Consider the following 24,152-nt stretch of genomic DNA (forward strand, 5'->3'; position numbering starts at 1 on the left):
TGGAGTGCAGTGGCCAGATCTCAGCTCACTGCAAGCTCCGCCTCCTGGGTTTACGCCATTCTCCTGCCTCAGCCTCCCGAGTAGCTGGGACTACAAGCGCCCGCCACCTCGCCCGGCTAGTTTTTTGTATTTTTAGTAGAGACGGGGTTTCACCGTGTTAGCCAGGATGGTCTTGATCTCCTGACCTCGTGATCCGCCCGTCTCGGCCTCCCAAAGTGCTGGGATTACAGGCTTGAGCCACCGCACCCGGCTTTTTTTTTTTTGAGATGGAGTTTTGCTCTGTTGCCCAGGCTGGAGTGCAGTGGCACGATATCAGCTCACTGCAATGTCCGCCTCCTGGGTTCAAGCAATTCTCCCTGCCTCAGCCTCCTGAGTAGCTGGGATTAAAGGAGCCTGCCACCACGCCCAGCTAATTTTTGTAGTTTTAGTAGAGACAGGGTTTCGCCATATTGGTCAGGCTGGTCTCAAACTCCTGACCTCAGGTGATACACCCACCTCAGCCTCCCAAAGTGCTGGGATTACAGGCATGAGCCACCATGCCTGGCTGGCGAAGACCTATTTTGATGATGCAATATATCAAATTTTTCTTTTATGGTTAGTCCTTTTTTTTTTTGGGCTTAAGAAATCTTGCCTATGTCAAGGTTACAGAAACATTCCCTGCTTGCTCTATGAACTTTATATTTTGAGTTTTTACATTAGGTCTGTGATTCACCCCAAATTAGATTTGGGTATATGGTGTGAGGTAGGGGTTGCAATTCAATTTTTTTTTTTTTTTTTTTTTTTTTTTGAGACGGAGTCTTGCTCTGTTACCCAGGCTGGAGTGCAGTGGCTGGATCTCAGCTCACTGCAAGCTCCGCCTCCCAGGTTCACGCCATTCTCCGGCCTCAGCCTCCCGAGTAGCTGGGACTACAGGCGCCCACCACCTCGCCCGGCTAGTTTTTTGTATTTCTTAATAGAGACGGGGTTTCACCATGTTAGCCAGGATGGTCTCGATCTCCTGACCTCGTGATCCGCCCGTCTCGGCCTCCCAAAGTGCTGGGATTACAGGCTTGAGCCACCGCGCCCGGCCTCAATTTCTTTTTTTCTTTTTTTTTTGAGACAGAGTCTCACTCTGTTGCCCAGGCTAGAGTGCAGTGGCATGATCTCAGCTCACTGCAACCTCTGTTGCCCGGGTTCAAGTGATTCTTCTGCCTCAGCCTCCTGAGTAGCTGGCATTACAGGTGCCTGACACTACACCAGGCTACATTTTGTAGTTTTTATTTTATTATTTTTTGAGACAGAGTCTCGCTCTGTCACCCAGGCTGGAGTGCAGTGGTGTGGATCTCGGCTCACTGCAAGCTCTGCCTCCTGGGTTCATGCCATTCTCCTGCTTCAGTCTCCCAAGCAGCTGGGACTACAGGTGCCCACCACCATGCCTGGCTAATTTTTTGTATTTTTAGTAGAGACAGGGTTTTACTGTGTTAGCCAGGATGGTCTCGATCTCCTGACCTGGTGATCTGCCCACCTCGGCCTCCCAAAGTGCCAGGATTACAGGCGTGAGCCACCACGCCCAGCCTATTTTTGTAGTTTTTAGTAGAAACAGGGTTTCACCATCTTGGCCAGGCTGGTCTTGAACTCTAGACCTTGTGATCCACCTGCCTAGGCCTCCCAAAGTGCTGGGATTACAGGTATAAACCATTGCACTTGCTGCAATTCAATTTTTTTTCCCCAATACAGACCCAGTTGTTCTAGCACCATCTGTTCCTTTCTCCCTTGAATTGTCTTGGTGCCTAGAATTACCTTTTAAGGTGTATCAAATGGTATCACTCCTTTTTCAAAGCCTTTCAGTGGTTTCCCACCTCAGAATAAAGGCCAAAATATGCCTCATTAAGGTTCTACATGATCTGGAAAAATGAGATCCTGACTCATCTTCTGATACCCTGACTTACTCCCTTGCTCCAAACATCCTGACCTTGCTATTCTTTCATCATGCCAGACACTCTCCTGCCTCAGGCCTTTGGATGGAAAGTTCTTCCTTCAGATATCCACATGGCTCATTCCTTTACTTTCTTCAGGGCTACATTGTTAATGAGGCCTTTTTTGGATCCCCTAAAATTTCAGCGGCCTCTCACACTTCTTTTTTTTTTTTTTTTTTTTTTTTTTTAAGACGGAGTCTCGCTCTGTCGCCCAGGCTGGAGTACAGTGGCCGGATCTCAGCTCACTGCAAGCTCCGCCTCCCGGGTTTATGCCATTCTCCTGCCTCAGCCTCCCGAGTAGCTGGGACTACAGGCGCCCGCCACCTCGCCCGGCTAGTTTTTTGTATTTTTTAGTAGAGACGGGGTTTCACCGTGTTAGCCAGGATGGTCTCGATCTCCTGACCTCGTGATCCGCCCGTCTCGGCCTCCCAAAGTGCTGGGATTACAGGCTTGAGCCACCGCGCCCGGCCACTCACACTTCTTATTTCCTTCTTTTCCTTATGACTTACCATTATCTAACATACTGTACGTTTAATTTTTCTTGTTTCTATCTGAATGTAAGCTTGAATGGCTATGCATTTATTTTGTTGACTCATCACTCTGGCATCTGAGACAATGCTTAGTGCATGGCAAGCATTTGATAAATTCATTAAATTAATAAGAATGTTGGCTGGGTGCAGTGGCTCATGCCTGTAATCCCAGCACATTGGGAGGCTGAGGCAGGTGGATCACGAGGTCAGGAGATCGAGACCATCTTGGCTAACATGGTGAAACCCCTTCTCTACTAAAAAATACAAAAAAATGAGCTGGGCGTGGTGACGGGCGCTTGTAGTCCCAGCTACGCAGGAGTCTGAGGCAGGAGAATGGTGTGAACCCAGGAGGCGGAGCTTGCAGTGAGCTGAGATCGCGCCTCTGCACTCCAGCCTGGGCGACATAGCGAGGCTCCGTCTCAAAAAAAAAAAAAAAAAAAAAAAAAGGATATCGAGGCCCAGAAAGATGAAGTTACTCACCTAAGATTACACAGATAATAAATAACAAAGCTAAAATTTAAACCTAAGTTGCCTTACTTCAGAGTCTAAGCTCTTAAGCCTGAGAGATGGGCTCCATTACTGAGTAGGGCTCAGTATACTGGTACAGAGGTGCAGTGAACTGGCAGGTTCCTCCACCTTTTCTTTTTTTGTTGTTTTTTTTAAGAGATGGAGTCTTGCTATGTTGTCCAGGCTGGACTCAAACTCCTGGGCTCAAGCAATTCTCTCACCTCAGCCTCCTGAGTAGCTGGCACTACAGGCATGTGCAACTGCGCCCTGCCAGCCCCCTCCACCTTCTGCCTGTGATGGAGCCAGATGTTCCAGGGCTGGGGTTTGACCTCAGCATCTTAGCCAATCAGGCATGTCCAAGGCACAAGGCGGGAGCGGTGGCGCCAGGCCAGTGTGCTGCGTGCTGTTGCCCTCCAGTGGCTAGGGTGGGGAAGAACAGGCTAAAAGCTGCCTTGAAGCTGAAGAGGGATAGGGGCCCTACGTGGTTGGTTCATGGTTCTCTCCTCACAGAAGACACAATGCAGGGGTGGGCATTAAGAGATCTTTATTTTACCAGAAGGGACAGGCAGTGGGGCAGTGCAACATCCAAGCCCCAGACCAGACATGCAGCATCCACATGCAGGAAGAGCTACACAGGCTGGGGCAGGGCCAGGGTGGGGTGCTGGGACCACTGGACATTCACAGCACCCCTGCCAAGACGCTTGGGTCCTGGGCTCTTCTGCCTCCATTGGAGCAACGAGACAGAGTATTGGGTTGCTTCCCCATGGCTGGAACCCCATCACTCTGGCCAGGAAGAAAGATGGCACAAGGGCTCTGGGGTCTGGCCAGGTTACATCACTCTATTCTGTACAGGGTTGGCACAGCCTTGTCCACCAGAAGGGCCCAACACCCAGGACAGTGCAGCCCTAGCAGGAAGAAGGTCTACACACTTTTCTGTCCCCAACAGGGCTAGACCCTCATCTCAGAAAACTTAGCAGAGTTGGCACCAAGCCCCACCGCCCCAGCAGACACATGCCCATGAAGAGGCCTTCCCTGAGCACAAGCAGGGGCCTCCTAAGGCAGTAGGAAACTGAGGAAGCTGCTGCAGACAGGAGGCCTTGCCTCTGTGCCCGTGGGGTCAGGGAGAAAGGACAGGGTATGAGCGCCAGCCGGGGTCTTGGGCAGATGAGGGGAAAGACAGTGGTGCTAGGCCCTGCAGGTCATGGCTGCCCAGACCTAGAGGGGCAGCAGCGGGTGAGGCTGTGGGCTTCCTGGGGCAGGATTTAGGGCTGGGAAGACCAGTCCGGGAGAGAGGACAGTGACCGTCCTACATAGAACCCCTGCCCATGCTGAGCTCTGGCCACAGCCATAGGGAGGATGGGCAGATGCACAGAGAACTTCAAGGCACCAGGATTCTGAGGAGCAGCAGGGCCACCCCCCACAGACAGAGAGTGATTGTAATAAACATCTTCAGCTTAAACTACATGATGTGCATAGGGGGAAAGAAAAAGAGATAAAGGAAAAGACACACAGGGAGATGAGACACAAACCTGATGAAAGTGGCAGTGAAAGTGGGGTAAAAGAGAGGAAGAGGAGGAGGTGGACAGAGACAGGAGGGACAGGAAGACAGCCAGAGATGGCCTGAACACGCAGCACTTCTGGTCCCTTCAAGATAAGGCACCAGAGTCAGTAACATTCCCGTTGTTCTGTGGGATTAAAACGGGTGCTGGAGGGAGGGCTGGGTGGCTGCTGAAGAGAGTGGGCCTGCAGGAGCCTCACACCTGCACACCGGTGGCCTTCTTGATCAGGGGTATCTGCAAGGATGGGACATGCCATGAGGCCTTGGCTCCAGGACCCAGGACCACTCTGCCTGGCCAGTCCAATAGGCTGCCCGGGCAACCCCACCGCAGCTAGGCAGGCACACACCTTAGACAGGTCCACGCCCGTGAGGGCATGCACAGAGGCAGGCAGCTCGGCCAGTAGTCGGTTCACTTCTGATGTGACCTTGCTGTTGTCTCCACTGAGGACCACAATCTCATCGACTTTGGTAAGTGGGGCAGCGATTTTGGCAGCGATCTAGGAGGTAAGAGTGGGAGGAGAGCCTGGTTGGCGCCGACTCCGTTCCCAGCCTGGTTCAGCATCTTTCCCTCCCTTCCTCAACTCACTCCAACCCCAAAGCAGCCTGGGCGGCCCTTAGTGAGCCATGGTAAGAGAGGCCCTGTAGGCCAGGGATGGCTTAGGTCTGTTGTAGGGTTCCTGCCCCCTGCTGAAGATGCTCCTCATTTAACCCTTCTAGCCACCTGTCCCTGTGTTACTCGCAAGGCCCAGAGAAGTTCTGGCACTTGCCCAGCTAGTCAAGCAAGGACACTTGGACCCTGGGACCCACTTAGGTGGAAGCCTCACCTGGGGCAGGGCCTCCAGCACCAAGGCCATCTTGGCTGCATCCCCGTATTTCTGGTAGGCTTCCGCCTTGAGCTTCATCCGCTCAGCCTCCGCCTTGCCCATCGCCTCGATGACTGCTGCTTCCGCCTCCCCGATTTTGCGGATCTTCTCAGCCTCTGCCTGTGCCAAGAGGACCTGCTTCACCCTGGGGGAGCCCAGGCCAGGCAGGATCAGTGGGATGTACCAGGGTCCCCTCAAGCCTTGCCTGGGGGCCAGCAATCCTTCAAATACTCTGCCTTGGGGGCTGTCAGGGGTGGGAAACATTTGAACGGAGGGGGGTGGCCTCGCCTTCTAGCTCTGGCCAGGGTAAGGCCACCAGCTCCCAGCTCTAAGTGGGAGGGGACAAACCAGGATGCTGTCTATGCCCAAGCACTACAGGCACTGGAGCCTCCTTTATCTATTTAGTCTTCCTAACAGCAGTCCCACAGGGTACATGGGGTTATCCTCACTTCACAGTGAGTAAGAAGACACAGTGGAGGAGAAGTGGCTTCCAAGCTGTGGTCAGGAGAGTACAGGGAGTGCACTGAAGGCAGAGGAGGCTGACTAAGCCCTGACCCTGGCACCTGGGCGGCTCTCACTTTTCACCCTCGGCAATCTGCTGGATACGGTGGGCCTCGGCCTCGGCGGGCCGACGCACTGTAGCGATGAGCTCCTTGTCCGTACGCAGGATCTCCTGTGCCTCCACGGCAATCTGTTTCTTGCGCTGCACAACCTCAATCTCAATCTCTTCCTGCCGGATCTTCTGCTGCTCACGGGCCCCCTGCAGCTCATAGGCCAACTGGGCCTCAGCTGTCTGTAGCAAGAGGGTGGTTGGCATATTCGAGTCTAGTCACCAAGTCCTGATCCCTGAGGCCCAACCCAGGATGCCCTCAGGCTGCTCACCTTGATGTTAACCTCCTCACTGAAGGCTGACTTTTGCAGCTCGAAGGCTCGCTTAGAGTCAGCAATCTTGGTGTCTGCCATGAACTTTACATCCAGCATCTCCTTCTTACACTCAGCTTCCTGGGGGCAAAACGGGCAGGTGAGTGAGTAGAGGTCCCGAGTCATCATGGTCCCATCACCCCTGAGCTTCCTGTCCTTGAACCCATGTACCCGGATGCCTGCGTCCCGTTCAGCCTCTGCCACGCCAATGTCAGCATCTCTCTGCACCACGGCAGTCTGCGTCTTGCCCAGGGAGCTCAGATAGTCCACTTTGTCATACACGTCCTGGGGAGGGAATGGGGTAACAGAGGCTCAAAGGAGCAGCCAGAGGCACAAAGATGCCCCTCTAGCGAAGCCACCATCTGCCAGAGGGACACCAGGAGATACAGCTTCCCATCACATCGTACCTTGATGGTGAAGCTGAGGATCTCAATGCCCATGCGGCCAACGTCAGGGGCTGCCACCTCCCGCACCAGCTTGGCAAACTGGTCCCGGTCCTGATAAATCTGCTCCACTGTCAGGGTACCTGGGGGCAGAGAGATCAGGGGCTGGCTCCCCAGGGACCCAGCCAGCTGGGGAAGGGAGGAGGTATGCATGTAGAGGTCGGGGTGCATGCAGGGTGCTGCAGTCTGAACTGGGTCTCCTGGGGTATCTTCTCAACAGCACTTAACACCGAGCCTCCTGATGCACAGTCCAGGCTGGACAAGGAAAAGTGTCCCAAGCAGCACTAGGTTCCTGAGCAGACTGACAGCCCCCATCCCACCCCAGTGCCCTCTCCTTCACTCAAGTCACCTGAGGTTTTGAAATTAAATATTTGAGGAAGAACGTTTTAGCTTCAAACACCAGTGAAACAGGTCCCCTGCCCAGCCCTGCACCCCTTCCTGCCTTGGCTTAGGGGCCCCGTGAGGCTCCTCAAAGGCAGGACAGGGCCTCACCGAGGATGGAGCGCAGATGTCCCTCCAGGGTCTGTAGGACGACGTTTTTGATGTCCTGCACGTTCTTACCCAGAAACTGCTCACAAGCCACAGCCAGGAGCTCCTTCTCTGTCATAATCTTCACCTGCCAGTGATGACAGAGGCACTTCAGCCAGGCTGCAGTGAGGAAGACGGAGGCCCCAGACCCAGAGGTAGGCAGGATGATGGCTGTGCCTCCTCCCTTCCTTTTTTCAGACCTGGAGGCCCTAGGGGGCTGGAATCTGTCTGAGGCCTCTAGTGGGGAGATAGCAGCACAAGGGCTTCTCACATTGTGAAACTTCACCTGCACTGGCAGCCCCAGGCCCTGCCACAGCCTCTCATGGGCATTCGGGACTTGTCTCCCCACCCCTTCAGCCTACTGTCCCCTCACCAGCCAATTCCTCCCTTGCAGGCTTCCCACACGTGGGAGACCCTGAGGCTGAGGGGCAGAGAGTATGACAAGCAGAATGAGCAATAGGGACACAGACAGAGAAGGAAAGCGCCTGGACAGGGCATGAGAGGGTTGGCGGATGCAACCAAGGATGCCTCTCTTTCTTGAGGTACTCAGCCAACCCCTCGCCGAGGTCTACAGCATGGCTGAACCTCGCTGCCCTGTGATGCCAAGAGGTGGATCGGGGCTGGAAGCCCTCACCTAGGCCCCCAGCTGGGAATATGACACAGCTTCTGACTCCCAGAGTCCAGAGCTCCTCTGCCTCACATGCCTCTCCCTCTGGGCCCCACCCCTCCCACCCCATACCCAGGGAACAAGGAAGGCCTGGATTCTGGGGCTTGACATTTCCAACACCTGCAAAGAATGGGGGTGGGGTTAGTGAGCCAGGAGCCCTCAGCACTGGTTCTGTCCCTCGTGGGCCCGCTGAGGAGAGAAGGGGTGTCTGTTAGTCCTGCTGGGTGGCCAAAAGGGCCCGGTGAGCATGTTCCAGTGGCGACGACCCGACTGGCCCTCTCTTGCGGGACTTGCGGGGGCTGGGGCGCTGGAGAGAGACTGCCCCTGGCTGCCGTCCTCTCCTCCTCCCCCCGAACCCGAGTACAGGACCAGGCAGCTCAACGGACATGCGCAGGGCTGCTGAGTTACTATACCTGGGCGACACCCGTCACAGTTAAAGCTACCCCCTCGGCCGTCTCTACGTCCTCGCAGCGGGGCTGCAACGTCATAATCTCTAGGGAAATCCTGCCAAGAAACGCAAAACAGGGGCATGGGTCTGGGGGCGCAGGGCCTGGTGGTGTTGGGAAAGAGTCCAGTACCTCACTGCTCCGGCTGCGTCCTGGTGAGGAAGGTGGAGGAAGGACTCTCAATGGGGCTGAGATGGGAGTGTCTGAGAAGGAGGTGGGCAGGAGGGCAGGTGGGTGCAGGTGGCCCCAGGGGAAGGAGTGGAAGTGAGCTGTGTATGTGCACATACTCTCTGCTCAAGCCAGCCTGGCTGGTTGTGAGGAAAACGAAGTAGAAAGAACTGGCTGTAGGTGGTTGGGGGCTGGTGGTTGGGGGAGAATTCAGGTGTAGCTGTGTGTATGTTCTAGGATAGCAAGTCAGTGCTGGTCCTCCCGGCTCTGCTGCGTAGGCCATCCATGGATGTCATCTGAGCCTCCCGCAGGGGCCCTGGCCCATTCCTTGATCTACCCAGCACTCCAGGGTGCCCCAGGAAGCTGCCCGGAAAGTTCTGTCTGATTGCCTGGCATCCTGGAGTATGCGCACTGCTGGGCTAAGATGGAAATGATTCTGTACCTGCCCCTTGCCAGAGAAGCCCTACCGGGTGGCTGCAGCCTTTTGACTTGAAACCCACATCTGGTATTAGGCCCAGGTGGGTCACATGGGGAATGCACACTGAGGTCACACTAGAGCTTCTTGGCCAAGGAGTGTTAACCCTGGAAAGAGTTGTTCTGGCCAGGCAATCTGATTCCTCCAGGGTCCACAGTCACCCGCCTTAAAAGGGATCTGGGCATGTGCAGGTGTTTCAAGTGCAGGTGTGGGTGTGCAGCGGGACAGGACTGCATCAAATGGGGTGTTGAGGGAGGCCTGGACCCTACCCCTTCCACACAAGGTACTCCAAGCCTCTCAGGCCTCTGCACTTCCCATGGCTACAAGGGCTAAGGAGATGGGGATGGTCCCCTTCCCCATTAGAGACGGCAGGATGGGTGAAGAAGGGAGTGGTGGTATAGTGTTTTTGCCTAAGTGGAGGCTGAAGGGCAATTTAATGCAGAGGGAAGGGGTGAGAAAGATGCAGTTCAGGCCTCTTCCAGCCTGGGAACCTGCTGGCACACAAGCTCTGAGGGGGCGGGGGCTTTTTGTTGTTCACTCCTGCAGTCCACATGCCTTGAATTGAGAAGGTGCTCAGTAGAGAGCTGGTGAATGAAGCAATGAAGAGGGGAACCCACACATGACAGAGTAAGCATTTGGAGCTACTTAACACTTAAGCCCAAGAATAGATTTCACCAGCTATGGCTGCATGGTAATGAAGGCCTGGTATCCAGGGACACTCACTGGCAGACTTGGCAAAGCTTCCAGAATCCCTTGCTGTTTTCCCACTTGCAGTCCAATAGGCAAGGGCAAGGGACCTGGGGATCTACAGGGATCCATACTGGCACCCGGAGCAGTTGGAGGAGAGAAAAGAGGAGAGGGAGGAAGGCACGGTCTCAGGAGGGGAGTCCACTGGCTCCTGTCTGCCAGGCCCCGCAGGGCAGGAAGAGAGAAGGTTAGACATGGAGGAGGAAGCAGGTGGGTTATTACCTGTGCAACCCCTGTTACGAATAGTGGAACCCCCTCCGACGTCTCAATATTCTCACAGCGACACAGGATGGTCATAACCTCCAGAGACAGTCTGAGGAGCAGCCAGGGGATGGGGAGAGGTAGGGACAGGAAGGGGAGGAGGGGACACAGCAAACACACACAGTAGTTACCAGACAAGCACCGATGCCTGATGCCTGGGGACGGCGGTGGGGGGGGCATGCTGTCAGTAATCCAACCCCCCAACTGCCAGCTCAGCTGAGGGCTGCAGGACAGTAGAGACCCCCCGTGCTGCTCCAAGGCCTCTGGGTCTCTTCTCTAGCCCCAAACCCTTCTAGTGAGGACCTGCTGGGCTGGGGAAGATGCCTGCTGCCACTCTGGGCCTGCGGCCTGAGGTCAGGAGGCTTGTGCACAGCGCACCTGGGTTGCCCGCCACCTCACTTTCCCAGGGATCCTGTCGCAATCTGGGAGACTGAGCCTTAGCCCCCTGTCTTCACACAGGTAAACCTGTGTTTCCAGAAATCGGGAGTAGGAGGCTATTCTGGGGACTCCTGAGCTTTAGCAAATGCTGAATCCACCAGGTCTGCACTTTCTATCACTAAGAAGGCAAGGCGAGGCCAGAAAAGCCCAAATGTTCTGATGTGGGGGTCAAGGAAGGCTGGGGGAGGAGAAAGTGTGTTCCTGCCAGAATATTCAGGGACAACTGAGAGATAAGGGAGACATTTAATTGGGAATTTCTAAAGTTTTCCAGGGGCAGAGAGAAGATTATTGGCAAAGAAAACAAGGTGCCTTGAAGCTCCCTGGGCCATGCTGGCTGGGCCTCCCTAGGCAGTGTGTGTGCAGGGTGGGTGTCTAGACAGAGTCCAGGCTGTGGACAGTGTGGAAGGTTTCCCTAAATCAGAGGAAGGAAGAGAGGACAGAGGCCGAGGGTGAAGGGGCAGAAGCAGGTGGAGGGGTGATAAGCAGCAGCAGTCAATGTGCAGCCCCCATCTCAGCCCTGGGAGGGGCCATCCCCACAGTGCCAGCCCTGGGGCTCTGGCCATGCAGATGTGCAAAGGTTGTCTTCGTTTGAGCCCCTAACACTAGCAGCCTTGGGCCTGAGAGGATTCTTGACCCGGCTCAGACAGGAACCCACCAAGCTCTCTTCTGGGGAAGGAGAGAGGGAAACAGGGGAGAGAGAGGGAGGGAGGAAGGGTAGTGGGGAGGGAAGAAGGGAGGCTGCAGCTCAGATGCCAAAGGTGGAAGAATTGCTCAGATAAGAGAGAGCTGCCCACATCAGGGCCTCGGCATAGTATAGGATGTGGCAGCAAAGTGTAGCAGGAGGGGTCACTGAGCCTGGAAGAAGAATGGCTGACCCCAAGGGCACGTGACATATAGACAGTTGCGGAAAGGACCTCGAGAGGGAGGCTAAGTATCCAGGCTGAGTTAGAAGCCTCTACTCTGACCCGAGAGGCTCCTGCCAGCATAGGGAAATAAAGGCCCCAGCCTGTGGAGATGTCCCCCAAGCAGGCTAGGGATTGGGGAAGAGGCTGCCCCCGAAGAAAAGGGGATGAGGGAAGGACTACTGGCTCAGACTACCCAGCAAGTGAGACCAGAGGGAGGATGTGGAGCCTGGGTGTGAGGTCAGTGTCCTGGGAAGAGATACAAGGCCCTTCTCCTCTAACTTCCAAACTTGCTGTCAGAAAGGCTCGGCCCTTCTGTCCTGGCTCTGCCCCCTGGAGCAAGAAGGGAGAGCAGGGGACCAAGAATCCAGAGAACGGACTGCAGGGGAATTGGCCTAGCAGTGGCTGCCCATGCAGGGCAGGTGTCTGGACAAGATACTCTGTTGTGCTGGGAATGCACAGTGTGCGGGGTGGCGGTATGTCTGCAGAGGGCTCCCTACGGCTTCTGACAGGCCACTGGCCCACTCAGGTGCAGCCAGGATCCTCTTGAGTGGAGGCTGTGGCCACTATTGATTACTCTGACACTTTGAGCTTTGAACCAGAAGAGTCCCCCAGCATCGCTCACCTCCGGCCAGGTAAAGTGAGGGAGGTGGGAGAATGGAGCGGTTACTGGGAACCAGTGAAGTTAATCCATTGTGCCATGCTTCCCAATTCCCCCTGACCCTAGCAGATGCCCTCAGACTCCCAGGAGCCTCAAGCACTAGTAGCTTGGTGCAGACGTGAGCTGCTGACAGGTGGGGGCTGGGGCAGAGGGAGTTTCCACTGGAATCTCCATTATTTCCCCTGTGGGGTGACCGACCTCCTTGCAACATGACAGCTCTGCTGCCCTTGTTGCCTGGGTCCTGGTTGGGAAGGGTCTGCTCCTCTCCTCCCCACCACCCCATCTCCCATAATCAGGAAGGGGGCGATTGTGAAAAGGTAGCTGGCATGCCTCATCTCTTGGGTGGGCAGTGAGGGTGCCAGGAGAGGCCAGGTCTGGCCCTGCCCTAGGCTCTGCAGGCAGCGGCAGGTAGAGCCGGATGGTGGGTCCTCTGGGGAGCTGAAATCTCACTTCCTCTAGTAAGTCTTTCCAGACTGATTTAGGAGGTCCAGACCTGTCTTGCTCAGCCCCAGCACTAATTCATTAGGTCCCCCTCCCTGTCTAAGTCTAACTCACCACTGTCATAGAACCACTTTTGACTATATGTCCATTCTCTGCCACATAGTCCCTGACTGCAGTCCCCAGGGCCTGCATAGGTAAGGGTGTGCATGGGGTCTCTCCAGCCTTTCCTCCTTTCATATGCCCACTCCAAACTGGGTGTATAATAAAAGACTTCTTAAATAACTTTGAGTTGTAATCAGGAAATCAAGATTCTGCCTGGGATATGACCCTGAATTCTCTGGGACAGAAGTAATGCCACCTCCAGTGGAAAAAAGAACACCCACTAAGGAGGGGGTGCCCATGACAGACCTACCTGACGCGTGTCTCCCGCACCCCTGTGCAACCCCTCTCACATGCTTCTTAGGAGGCGCCCTCCCCACCCCTCCAACAGAATGGAATGTGGAAACGGTGGATGCTCTAGCTGACCCTCAGGGTGAAGCAGAACAATGCTGGAAGCCCCTATCTCCCTGGCCCACTCCATGACAGGTCCTAGAGCCCCCAGGTGCTTACCTCTGAGTGTCGGAGATACACCACCAGGCCCAGGCCCAGCCGCCAAACACGTACTGTTTATAGTCGGAACCACAGCAACCCCCTGGGGAGCAAAAAAACCACCACAGGTCAGTCTGTTCTTGGGTCTGTCTACCCTCCAGCCCACTGAGCCACTTTTGTCCTTTATCTGCTCTGATACTTGACAACGCCTACTGTTGGGTGCCTAGTGCTGAGGTTACACATAAATGAGAGAGAAGTTCTCCCTGCCCTTATGGGACTTAAAATCTTGCTTGGTAGACAGGCAATTTACATAAAGAGAAGGATAGCCAATGAATAATTCAGAATGTAAGTGCTTCCAGAGAACAGAAGAACAGAACAGGACAATGGGCAGAGGTGATCTGGAAAAGCTTTTTTTTTTTTTTTTTTTCCTGAGACGGAGTCTCGCGCTGTCGCCCATGCTGGAGTGCAGTGGCGCAATCTCAGCTCACTGCAAGCTCCGCCTCCCGGGTTCAAGCCACTCTCCTGCCTCAGTCTCCCAAGCAGCTGGGACTACAGGTGCCCGCCACCATGCCCGGCTAATTTTTTGTATTTTTAGTAGAGACGGGGTTTCACTGTGTTAGGCAGGATGGTCTCAATCTCCTGACCTCATGATCCACCCGCTTCAGCCTCCCAAAGTGCTGGGATTACAGGTGTGAGCCACTGCGCCTGGCCTCCATTTTTTTTTTTTCAGACAGAATGTCACTCTGTTGCCCAGGCTAGAGTGCAGTGGCGCAATCTCAGCTCACTGCAACCTCTGCCTCCTGGGTTCAAGTGGTTCTCCTGCCTCAGTCTTCTGAGTTGCTGGGATCACAGGTGCCCCTACACCACACCTGGCTAATTTTTGTATTTTTAGTAGAGACAGAGTTTCATCATGTTGGCCAGGCTGGTCTCAAACTCTTGGCCTCAGGCAATCTGCCCGCCTTGGCCTCCCAAAGTGCTGGCATTACAGGTGTGAGCCACCTCACCAGGCCAGCTTTTTTTTTTTTCTTTTCTGGAGACGGAGTTTTGCTCTGTTGCCCAGGTTGGAGTGCAGTGGCATGATCCCGGCTCACTGCAACCTCTGCCTCCCAGGTTCAAGCAATTCTCCTGCCTCAGCCTCTCGAGTAGCTGGGATTATAGGCATGTGCCACCACACTCGTCTAATTTTTGTATTCTTAGTAGAGACAGGATTTCACCACGTTGGCCAGGCTGGTCTCGAACTGTTGACCTCGTGATCCACCTGCCTTGGCCTTCCAAAATGCTGGGATTACAGGCGTGAGCCACCGCGCCTGGTCCAGCTTCCATTTTTAATTAATTCAATCAATAAACAAGTATGCCCTGGAGTTCACCTGTTATCACGGTGGGTGTAGACAGAGAGGGAACGCAGACGGGGACAACACTGGGGGGCTGGGAGGGGAGGAAGAGTCTCCCAGCCAAGGTGAGGGGGTTTGCTCTTCTGCCTGGCAGACACATCTCAGTGAGGCTGGTTCTCTACTTTCAGAACATTCAGAATGACTTTGTTCCCCACCCGTGGGAATGGGTGGGGAAGGCAAGGTCTCAAAACAAAGGCTAACTTGTGGTACCAATGGGAGAAGTGAAGACAAAGCAAAAAGGCCTAAAAAGGAACTGGTTCGGCCGGGCGCAGTGGCTCACGCCTGTAATCCCAGCACTTTGAGAGGCCGAGGTGGGCGGATCAAAAGGTCAGGAGATCAAGACCATCCTGGCTAACACGGTGAAACCCCGTCTCTACTAAAAATACAAAAGAAATTAGCTGGGCGTGGTGGCGGGTGCCTGTAGTCCCAGCTACTCAGGAGGCTGAGGCAGGAGAATGGCATGAACCCGGGAGGCGGAGCTTGCAGTGAGCTGAGATCGCGCCACTGCACTCCAGCCAGGGTGACAGAGCCACTCTCCATCTCAAAAAAAAAACCAAAAAACAAAATAGGAAGTGGTTCTTGGAAACAGTGTGTCAACTATACAGAATATCTAATTCAGCCACAACCCAGATCCATGATCTAGACATGTTCTACATGTTCCCTATACAGAAATGAGAAAAATCAATTCCTAAGATTCTTGTAGTGAATTCTCTTGTTAATGTCAAAATTCCTCAGCAAGTTCAAGGAAACCTTCATAAAACTAGACAGGCAGTTAACTTGCAGTGCAAAAAAATGTACAGGAAACAAAATTCTAAGGAAATAAGTGATCTGGGAAAAACCAGAGGGTGTTATCATTTCTTTTTTTTTTTCTGAGACAGGGTCTCATTCTGTCGCCCAGGCCAGAGTACAGTGGTGCAATCACAGCTCGCTGCAGCCTCGACCTCTTAGGCTCAATTGATCCTCCCACCTTAGCTTCTCGAGTAGCTGGAACCGCAGGTGTGTGCCACTATGCCCAGCTAATTTTTGTATTTTTTGTGCAGACAAGATTTCACCATGTTGCCCAGGCTGTTCTCCAATTCCTGGGCTCAAGCGATCCACAGGCATTGGCCTCTCAAAGTGCTGGGATTACAGGCGTGAGCTGCCGCGCCTGGCCGAGCATTATCATTTCCATGTTCACAAATTTAGGTTTTCATGAAATCTTCAAAGAACCTCAAAAGGTTGTCTGACTCCCAAGGTCAAGGGTCTGGGGGAGTTTCATGCAGCTGGGTGTCTCTGGGGACTCACAGCAGGGAACAAGGCAAGAGGAGGGGCAGACAGCAGATCACACAGTGTCCTGTGTGTTAGGCCAAGAAGCTGTATGAGCAAGTGACAGGGAGCAAGGTTACCCTTGAGAAACACATAACACTTTGCACAAGGAGGAAGACACTGGGATCAGGGAGACTGGCCTCTTGCAGTAATCCAGGCAAGGCATGGTAGCTGATACTGGCAGACAACTTCTAGAGCAGTCTTATCCGTGACAACTTTCTGCAAGGGTAAGAATGTTCTATATCTTCTTCTGTGTTTATGCTGTGCAGTACAGCAGCCTCTAGCAACATGCAACTGTTGTGCACTTCAAATGAGGCTGGCATGACTGGGGAACTGAATTTTTTATTTAATTAATTTAAATGGCCACCTGTGGCTCCTGTTCACATTGGACAGTGCAGCTCTAGAGTCTGGGTTTGGGTGGATGGTGAGGACAATAATAGAAACAGACACAATGGAGAGAACGGGAAACTGGGGACAAATTTTGGGTGGGTGGAGGCAAAGAAATAAAGACCTCCCAGTGGGCTTGAAAGGTTGGAGAGCTGGCATCTAATACTGCCTACCAGGCAGGTAACCCCGTTTTCTGGGTCTGCTGCCATGCATGAAGTTCCAGTAGCAGAGCCAGAGGTCCAGGGATCAAAGAGCAGCCCTACAGTGTGGGCAGGGAACAGTAAGAGGGGGTCCTGGGTCTCTGTCTGTCTGTTTCTCTGGGGTAGAACTACCTGCTTACAGGGCTGCTGTTCAAGGTAAGCCATTCCGGGCTTCTCTGACCTGGGAAGTGGGGTGGGGAGGCCTCTGAGGACAAGCACTCAATCTGAAACCCAAACCATCTCAGGATCAGGTGAAACTGGAAGGGGACCAAAAATCACAGCTTATTCTACATCTTCTGGCCTGGTGGGGGCTGGGGCATGGTTGCCTTGGGCTAGCTCCAGGGGACTTCTCAATGTGCAGTGGGAAGGTGGTAGTGGTGTCGGTAGGATGAGGGAGTGAGTGGGGTGGGGGATGGACAGGGTAGATGGCCACTCTTTGTTTTCCGTTTTGTTTTGTTTTGTTTTGTTTTTGAGACAGAGTCTTGCTCTGTCGCCCAGGTTGGAGAGAATTGGCACAATATTGGCTCAATGCAACCTCCGCCTCCCAGGTTCAAGAGATTCTCCTGCCTCAGCCTCCCAAGTAGCTGGGATTACAGGCAACCACTAACACGTCTGCCTAATTTTTAAATTTTTAGTAGAGATGGGGTTTCACCATGTTGGCCAGGCTGGTCTCAAACTCCTGACCTCAGGTGGTCTGCCTGCCTCAGGCTCCCAAAGTGCTGGGATTACAGGCATGAGCTACCGCACCGAGCCCACCCTTTACCTTTAACTTATTCTTTGGCTTGGGGAGCAGGCTGCCACAGCTCAATCTGGGCCTTGGCTAAGGGCAACATGGCCAGGTTCCCAAGGGTTGCAACAACAGGAAGCTGAAACTGCCAGATTGCCCGCCCCTACCAGCATCCTCCCCTGGAAGGCAACTTCCTGCCAGTTTCCTGATCACTCAGCCTGAGCACCCCTCCCAAGAGGCCAGTTAGGTGCCTTTTCCTTGACTTCTGTAACTCTTACTCATCTCAAGACCTGGAAGTTTCTTCTCCTGACTGTACCTCACTCTTTTTTTTTTTCTTTTTTTGAGACGGAGTCTGGCTCTGTCACCCAGGCTGGAGTGCAGTGGCCGGATCTCAGCTCACTGCAAGCTCCACCTCCCGGGTTCACGCCATTCTCCTGCCTCAGCCTCCCTAGAAGCTGGGACTACAGGCGCCCGCCACCACGCCCGGCTAATTTTTTTGTATTTTTAGTAGAGACGGGCTTTCACTGTGTTAGCCAGGATGGTCTCGATCTCCTGACCTCGTGATCCGCCCGTCTCGGCCTCCCAAAGTGCTGGGATTACAGGCTTGAGCCACCGCGCCCGGCTACCTCACTCTTTCTAATCCAACTTGCTTTCCCTTTCTACAATTAAGCTGAAGAACCACAAAATACTCCATGATAACCTCTGTTCCACTCTCTTAGCCCTTCTCCAGGACACAGCCCCACCACTCTGCCCTCTCAGGAGCATCCCCTGCCCTTCCTGGCCTTCCTCCACCTTCTTTTTTTTTTGAGACAGTATTGTACTCTGTCACCCAGGCTGAATGCAGTGGTGTAATCATAGCTCACTGCAGCCTTGAACTCACGGGCTCAAGCGATCCTCCAGCCTCAGCCTTCCATACACTGCCATGACTGTCTAATTAAAAAGAATTGTTTTTGTAGAGACAGGGTCTTGCTATGTTGCAGAAGCTGGTCTCAAACTCTGGGCCTTAAGTTATCCTCCCACCTCGGTCTCCTAAAGTGCTGGGATTACAGGTGTGAGCCACCATGTCCAGCCCACCTTCTTCCCACTAGTCAAGAAGTCCAGGCTGGGCGCGGTGGCTCACTCCTGTAATCCCAGCACTTTGGGAGGCTGAGGCGGGCGGATCGAGAGGTCAGGAGATCAAGACCATCTTGGCGAACACGGTGAAACCCCGCCTGTAGTCCCAGCTTCTAGGGAGGCTGAGGCAGGAGAATGGCGTGAACCCGGGAGGCAGCGGAGCTTGCAGTGAGCGCAGATCGCGTCACTGCACTCCAGCCTGGGCGACAGAGCAAAACTCCGTCTCAAAAAAAAGAAAAAAAGAAGTCCATATCCTGGCTGGGCATGATGGCACATGACTGTAATTCCAGCACTTTGGGAGGCTGAGGGGGGAGGATTGCTTGAACCCAGGAGTTTGAGACTAGTCTGGGCAACATAGGGAGACCCTGTCTCTACAAAAAATTAAAAATTAGCAGCCAGGCACGGTGGCTCACACCTGTAATCCCAGCACTTTGGGAGGCTGAGGTAGGCGGATCACTTTAGGCCACGAGTTTGAGAATAGCCTGGCCAACATGGTGAAACCCCGTCTCTACTAAAAATATAAAAATTAGCCGGGCATGGTGGCATGTGCCTGTAATCCCAGCTACTTGGGAGGCTGAGGGATGAGAATGGCTTGAACCTGGTAGATGGAGGTTGCAGTAAGCCGAAGTCACACCACTGCACTCTAGCCTGGGCAACAGAGGAAGACCTTGTTTTTTTTTTAAAAAAACACTGAGTGTAGTGGCATGCACTTACAGTCTCAATTACTTGGGAGGCTGAGGTGGGAGGATTGCTTGAGCCCGGGAGGTCGAGGCTGCAGTGAGCTGTGATCATGCTACTGCACTCTACTAGCCTGGGTGACAGAGCAAGACTGTGTCTCTAAAAAAAAAAAAAAGGCCCTATCGTACTAGGGAGTTTAGCCTTTCTTGAGCCACATACCCCTTTAGCAATCCAGCAATGCCTAAGGACCCCTCCTCAAGAATATTTATTATTTATTTATGTTTTGAAACAGGGTCTCACTCCATTGCCCAGGCTAGAGTGCACTGGTGTGATCTTGGCTCAATGCATCCTCTGCCTCCTGGGCTCAAGCGATCCTCCCACCTCAGCCTCCGGAGTAGCTGGGACCACAGGTATGTGCCACCACTCCTGGCTAATTTTTCTTTTTGGTGCAGACAGAGTTTTGCCATGTTGCCCAAGCTGGTCTCAAACTCCTGGCCTCAAGTGATCCATCTGCCTCAGCCTCTCAAATTGCTGGAATTACAGGAATTAGTCTGGCCAAAAATACTTATAAATTCATAAAATAAATACATAAGAAATTATATTGAAAGTTATCAAAATTTAAAACCAAATGTGCAATATAGTAATATGTCGTTCTTTATTAATACATTAAATATTAAGATCTAGTGGTAAATCTAATTACTAGCTTAATTTCAAAAAGTAAATTATTTCCTTTTTTTTTTTTTTGAGACGCTTACAAGCGTGCGCCACCATGCCCGGCTAATTTTTTGTATGTTTAACAGAAACAGGGTTTCACCATGTTAGCCAGAATGGTCTCAAACTCCTGACCTTAGCTGATCCTCCCGTTTCAGCCTCCCAAAGTGCTGGGATTACAGGCATGAGCCACTACACCCGGCCAAATGATTTTCAAGGTACCAGCAATAACTGTAGTGTAGTAGGAAAATTTCTGCTAATACTATCATGAGTTGTTGCCAACATTCATAATCACAGGAAACACTAAATTTCAGTTAGGGTGAGTGAAAATAAAATTATGCTTTTCTCCCCTCTTATCCCCACCCTGACCCCATCCAAATGAAAATGATTCCCCTTTAAAATTTTCAAAAGTAGAGAGAAAAAAGTTTTATGTTACAAACTGAAGGAGGGAGGTTAGATAAGAAAGGATGGAAAAGATGACCATGAGATGTATTAGCATCCTCCTGAAACTGGGCTGGGTGAGATGCCTCTGGTCTTAGATGCAGGTCCAAGGCGCAAGGTAGACAGGTGGGGGCAGGGGTGGGAGCAGTTGCTCTGCTCTCTCAGGATTCCACACGCAAGAGGGAGTTGGATCTCAGCTTGGTCATCTCAAATCCCAAGGTATCATTGTGCCAGGCATTATCCGCCACCCCCAACCTTCTCTGCTTCCCTGACTCCACATTCTCAGTTCTCAGCATGACCTCCTCTTCCCACCCCTAAAATGGCTTTGAAGCTAACAGTGCATTGACTTCTGTTCTGAAGACCAGGTTCTCAGTAACTGGAAGGCACAGAGCAGCCCATCTCTGGGGCTGTTCTTGCCGCTCGGTCCCAAGACTTTCCACAAGGATGGAACTGTAGCTTTTGTCTTCTCAGTCCAGAGTCTGGGCTTCCTGAAGGAAATTCCACAAGAAAAACAAAGTGCAGTGCAGATTCTGGTCTCTAAAAACCTTCTCTAAGGGTGTGGACTGGGAGACAGGTCCAGGTCATATAGAGGAGCAAGTCTGGCTTCAGCATTCTCTGGGAGTCTCCCTTCTGTCCCCAAGGCTATTTCTGGTCTTCAGGGGGGTAGGGTACTTATCTCCCACACACTGGGGATGTCCCAGTGGAGAGACTGATTTTGAGACCCAAAGTGAACTTGAAGCCATGTTTTGGAATGAAAATTCCCAGTGGATTTATCACACCTCTCCAAGGGTTGGCAGCTATAAGGCCTGGCTCAGGGCTTCTACCCCCTTCTACCTCTTCAGTAACCAGTTGTACCAAATCTGCACGCAGGCTGAAAAAAATCAGCACTGATAGTGGGAAGACAGACAAGAGAAATTCCTCCAGCTCCAGGTCTCCAAGCTGTCAGCCGCAACTCCTGAGAGTCAAGAGCTGCACAACCTGGTGGCTTGCAAGGTGTCAGCCGCTTCTTAAAGCACCCCAAATATAAAATCTCAATAGCGGCTCCTTTTCCCCAGTACCGCAGTCCCCATGCCCCACCTAGACAGAAATAATGGAACTTGCAGCATTTTGCAATCCCGAGCTGCACAGCCCAGAACCGGGTTTCCCAACCTGTAGAGGCCGCACCCGCGTCTCCTGGGCGGGCAGTGCCAGTAATCCCCAACAAGCCCCAGCGTGTTTGGAATTAACGGGTCCGACTGTGCCCAGAGAAAGGACCTCCATCTCAGGGCCCCTCCCCATACAGGCACCTGCCCTCCAGGGCTGGGCGACCCGCCCCCAATCCCGGGTTCTGGAATCCAGCCAAACCTCCGCGTTCCCCAAACCACTAGTTCCCTCCTTCCTGGAACCCCACAGCTTCAGTTCTGGACCCCCCACCACACGGTGGAGCGGCGGGGAGGCCCCGCCTAAGGAGGGGGAAGGGGAGGAGAAGCAAATAAACACAGGAAAACACGCAGCGGGAGGGGGAGCGCCCGAGGGTGCGCAGCAAGGAAAGCGTGAGTACAAGGGGATCTCTCTTGTCAGGGGCCTCAGGTGCGGCCCGGGGGCCAGAGCCCTGCGCCGCGCGGTGGACTCAGGCCCAGCTCTTCCCTGTGCACTCCCCAGCCCTGCAACCACCCCGAGCACCCTCCACAGCACCCACCTTCCTCGCCGCCCCCTCACCTGAAACCACCAGCGCCTCGTTGGGCCCCACCGTGTGGCAGTTGCCCATGGCGCCGGCGGCACTGAGGGCCCTCGGGACCGCACAGACCCGAAGAGCAGCAGCGGGTCCGCAGCGCCGGCCGCGCCCAGCCTATCCCGCCACCCCCAGCGGCCGGCCGCCCGCTCGCCCGCGCCCCTCTGTGGTCGCAGCCCCGCCGGAAGTGTGGCGGCGGAGGGCGGGGCCGGCGCGTTGAGGCAGGAGCGAGCGTAGCCTCGGCGGTCAACGCGCTTTTATTCCAAGGGGCTCCAGATACAGATCACCCCAGCCCTGCATCCGCCCGGAAGGCGTCCCCCTACTCCCATGGGGCACCTCGATACCAACTGCCCTGCCCTGACTCACTTCTCAGCACCCATCTTACGGCAGTCGGCCCTGGCCTCAGACCCCTGGGTTCAAATCTCAGGCCCTCCTCCTACTCACTGTGGGACCTTGGGCAAGTCCCTTAGCTCGGGAGCCTTATTCAACCTCATTAACATGGGGGTAATTTAACTACCTAGCTAGACCGTTACAAAGGGCTCAATTCACTAATTCTCAATGTTGGCAGTGCATCACATTGCAAACTCCCTGCCTCTGCTCCAGAGCTGATCAGAATCAATGAGGGTGGGGCCTGAAAATACTAAATCCAAATTTCCGAGAAGCACAGGGTCTAGCATATTACCCCCTATCTCTCCATCTGGGGTTACTGTCACTCTCAGGAAGAAATAATCACCCATTATTTCTTCAACCAGGAAAAGAGATGTCCAGGGCACAGCTTGGGGCCCCAGAAAGTAACCATGGAGGTCAAGATCATAAACCCATCAGTGTCCAGGGCATGGCCTGGCACACATCCGAGGTTTTCAAGGGCCATGAAGTGCCATGGAAAGCATCCTGGCCTGAGGGTTAGGAGAGCTGGGTCTCAGGCTCAACTTTAGCCTGAATTCGGTGAGTCATCTTAGACAAATCTGGTGAGCTCTGAGGGCTGGGGTAAGGTTGAGAAACTGTGGGCTCCTCAGGGTGGGTGGTGCTCAGAGAAGATGGGGCCCCTGAGTCCTCAGACTGGGAGTCTTCATCGGGTTCAGCATCCTCCCCAGGCCCAAGCCCTGCCAGCCTCTTGCTGGCCTCCCATAGCCGATGGGCTGCCCGGTCATCTCGGGCAGCTGGAGGCACCTCTTCCACATGGCAGTTGGCAAAATATCTCCCACTGAGGGGCTCGATGCCCTCTTGTAGAGCACAATACAGGGGTGTCTGGGCACCCCCTCTTGGTGCCCGGAGCACCAGCCAAGCCAATGGGCGCAAAAGTGGGCGCAGCCATCCAGGAACATGGCGCAGGAACAGCTCCGAGTTCACAGGCCCTGTAGGCAGGAAGAAAGAAAGGAGTTGGGCTAGGCGCAGTGGTGTGCATTTATAGTCACAGCTACTCCGGAGGTGGAGCAGGAGGATCGCTTGAGCCCAGGAGTTTGAGACCAGCCTGGGCAACATAGTGAAGCTCTGTCTCTTTAAAAAAAAAAAAAAAAAAAAGAACAGAGCTAGAAGAATAGGGACAGAATCTGGTTTCAAGGGAACCAGGATAGTATTTACCAGGCATTCAGGACTTCTGCGAGGTGACTTCACTCATTTCCTGCATGAAGCCTCTTCCCTTCCATCCAAACTGCTTGTTCACCTCACATCCCAGATTTTGTTCATGCTGTGTCCCATGCCTGAAACAATTCTCAGTCTCTCTCCATCTTTTCTTCTAGCTCAAGTCCTGTTCCTTGTTTAACCAACATTTATTAAGTACTTGCAGTACACCAGCCACTATTTTGGACATTAGGGATATGGAGTGTAATAGAGGCTTAATAAAGGCTAATTGTGATCATCGCTATTATAATTACTAATGAGCTTTAGGCAGTGACTATCTAAAATGCAGTATGGTAATATGAATACGGCAGATCTTGTTATCCTGGTATAACCTCTTGCATAAGACAAAGTGTGCCTCTGGATCCCCAATTATCTCACTCAGAGTAAAAGTCAGAATGCTTATAGTGAACCTCCCTCCAAACCCTACAGGACCCAGTGCCTCTCTGTGACCTCACCTCTTGCCACTCTCCCCCTTCACTCTGTTCCAGCCACATTAGCCTTTCTCAAGCACACGAGGCCTTAGGGCCTCTGCACTTACTTTTTTCTGTTTTGGAGACAGAGTCTCGCTCTGTCACCCAGGCTGGAGTACAGTGGCGAGATCTCAGCTTACTGCAACATCCACCTCCAGGTTCAGGCGATTCTCCTGCCTCAGCCTCCTGAATAGCTGGGACTACAGGTGCCAGACACCATGTCTAGCTAATTTTTGTATTTGTAGTAGAGACAGGGTTTTCTTTTTTCTTTTTTTTTTTTTTTTTTTTTTTTTTTTTTG

General features: G+C 53.3%; 2 protein-coding genes across 4 annotated transcripts in view; both read right to left on the minus strand.

Moving 5' to 3' along the window:
* Positions 1–3,519: 3,519 nt before the first annotated feature.
* FLOT2 (flotillin 2) lies at positions 3,520–21,998 on the minus strand. 3 transcript variants are annotated; one of them, XM_025361561.1, is made up of 13 exons: positions 21,751–21,916; positions 13,121–13,202; positions 10,031–10,121; positions 9,785–9,858; positions 8,386–8,476; positions 7,270–7,393; positions 6,742–6,860; positions 6,506–6,619; positions 6,296–6,415; positions 5,992–6,206; positions 5,375–5,558; positions 4,898–5,047; positions 3,520–4,785 (listed from the first exon to the last, which is right to left on the minus strand). In XM_025361561.1, the coding sequence occupies exons 1-13, from the start codon at positions 21,797–21,799 to the stop codon at positions 4,747–4,749; spliced, it is 1,452 nt and encodes a 483-aa protein (XP_025217346.1). In that variant the 5' UTR covers positions 21,800–21,916; the 3' UTR covers positions 3,520–4,746. The 3 variants fall into 3 exon arrangements, with proteins under 3 accessions (XP_025217346.1, XP_025217348.1, XP_025217349.1); XM_025361563.1 differs by lacking the exons at positions 9,785–9,858; positions 10,031–10,121 and having other exon boundaries at positions 21,751–21,998; XM_025361564.1 differs by lacking the exons at positions 8,386–8,476; positions 9,785–9,858 and having other exon boundaries at positions 21,751–21,957.
* A 4-nt stretch (positions 21,999–22,002) lies between these two features.
* DHRS13 (dehydrogenase/reductase 13) overlaps positions 22,003–24,152 on the minus strand; it is a 5,725-nt gene continuing 3,575 nt past the window's right edge. The window contains exon 5 of the mRNA XM_025361565.1: positions 22,003–23,118. Within this exon, the coding sequence (XP_025217350.1) occupies positions 22,667–23,118 (452 nt within the window). The 3' untranslated portion in view covers positions 22,003–22,666. The remainder of the gene's footprint in view (positions 23,119–24,152) is intronic.

The sequence above is a fragment of the Theropithecus gelada genome, chromosome 16 (genome assembly GCF_003255815.1).
Source record: "Theropithecus gelada isolate Dixy chromosome 16, Tgel_1.0, whole genome shotgun sequence".
NCBI classification, from domain to species: domain Eukaryota; kingdom Metazoa; phylum Chordata; class Mammalia; order Primates; family Cercopithecidae; genus Theropithecus; species Theropithecus gelada.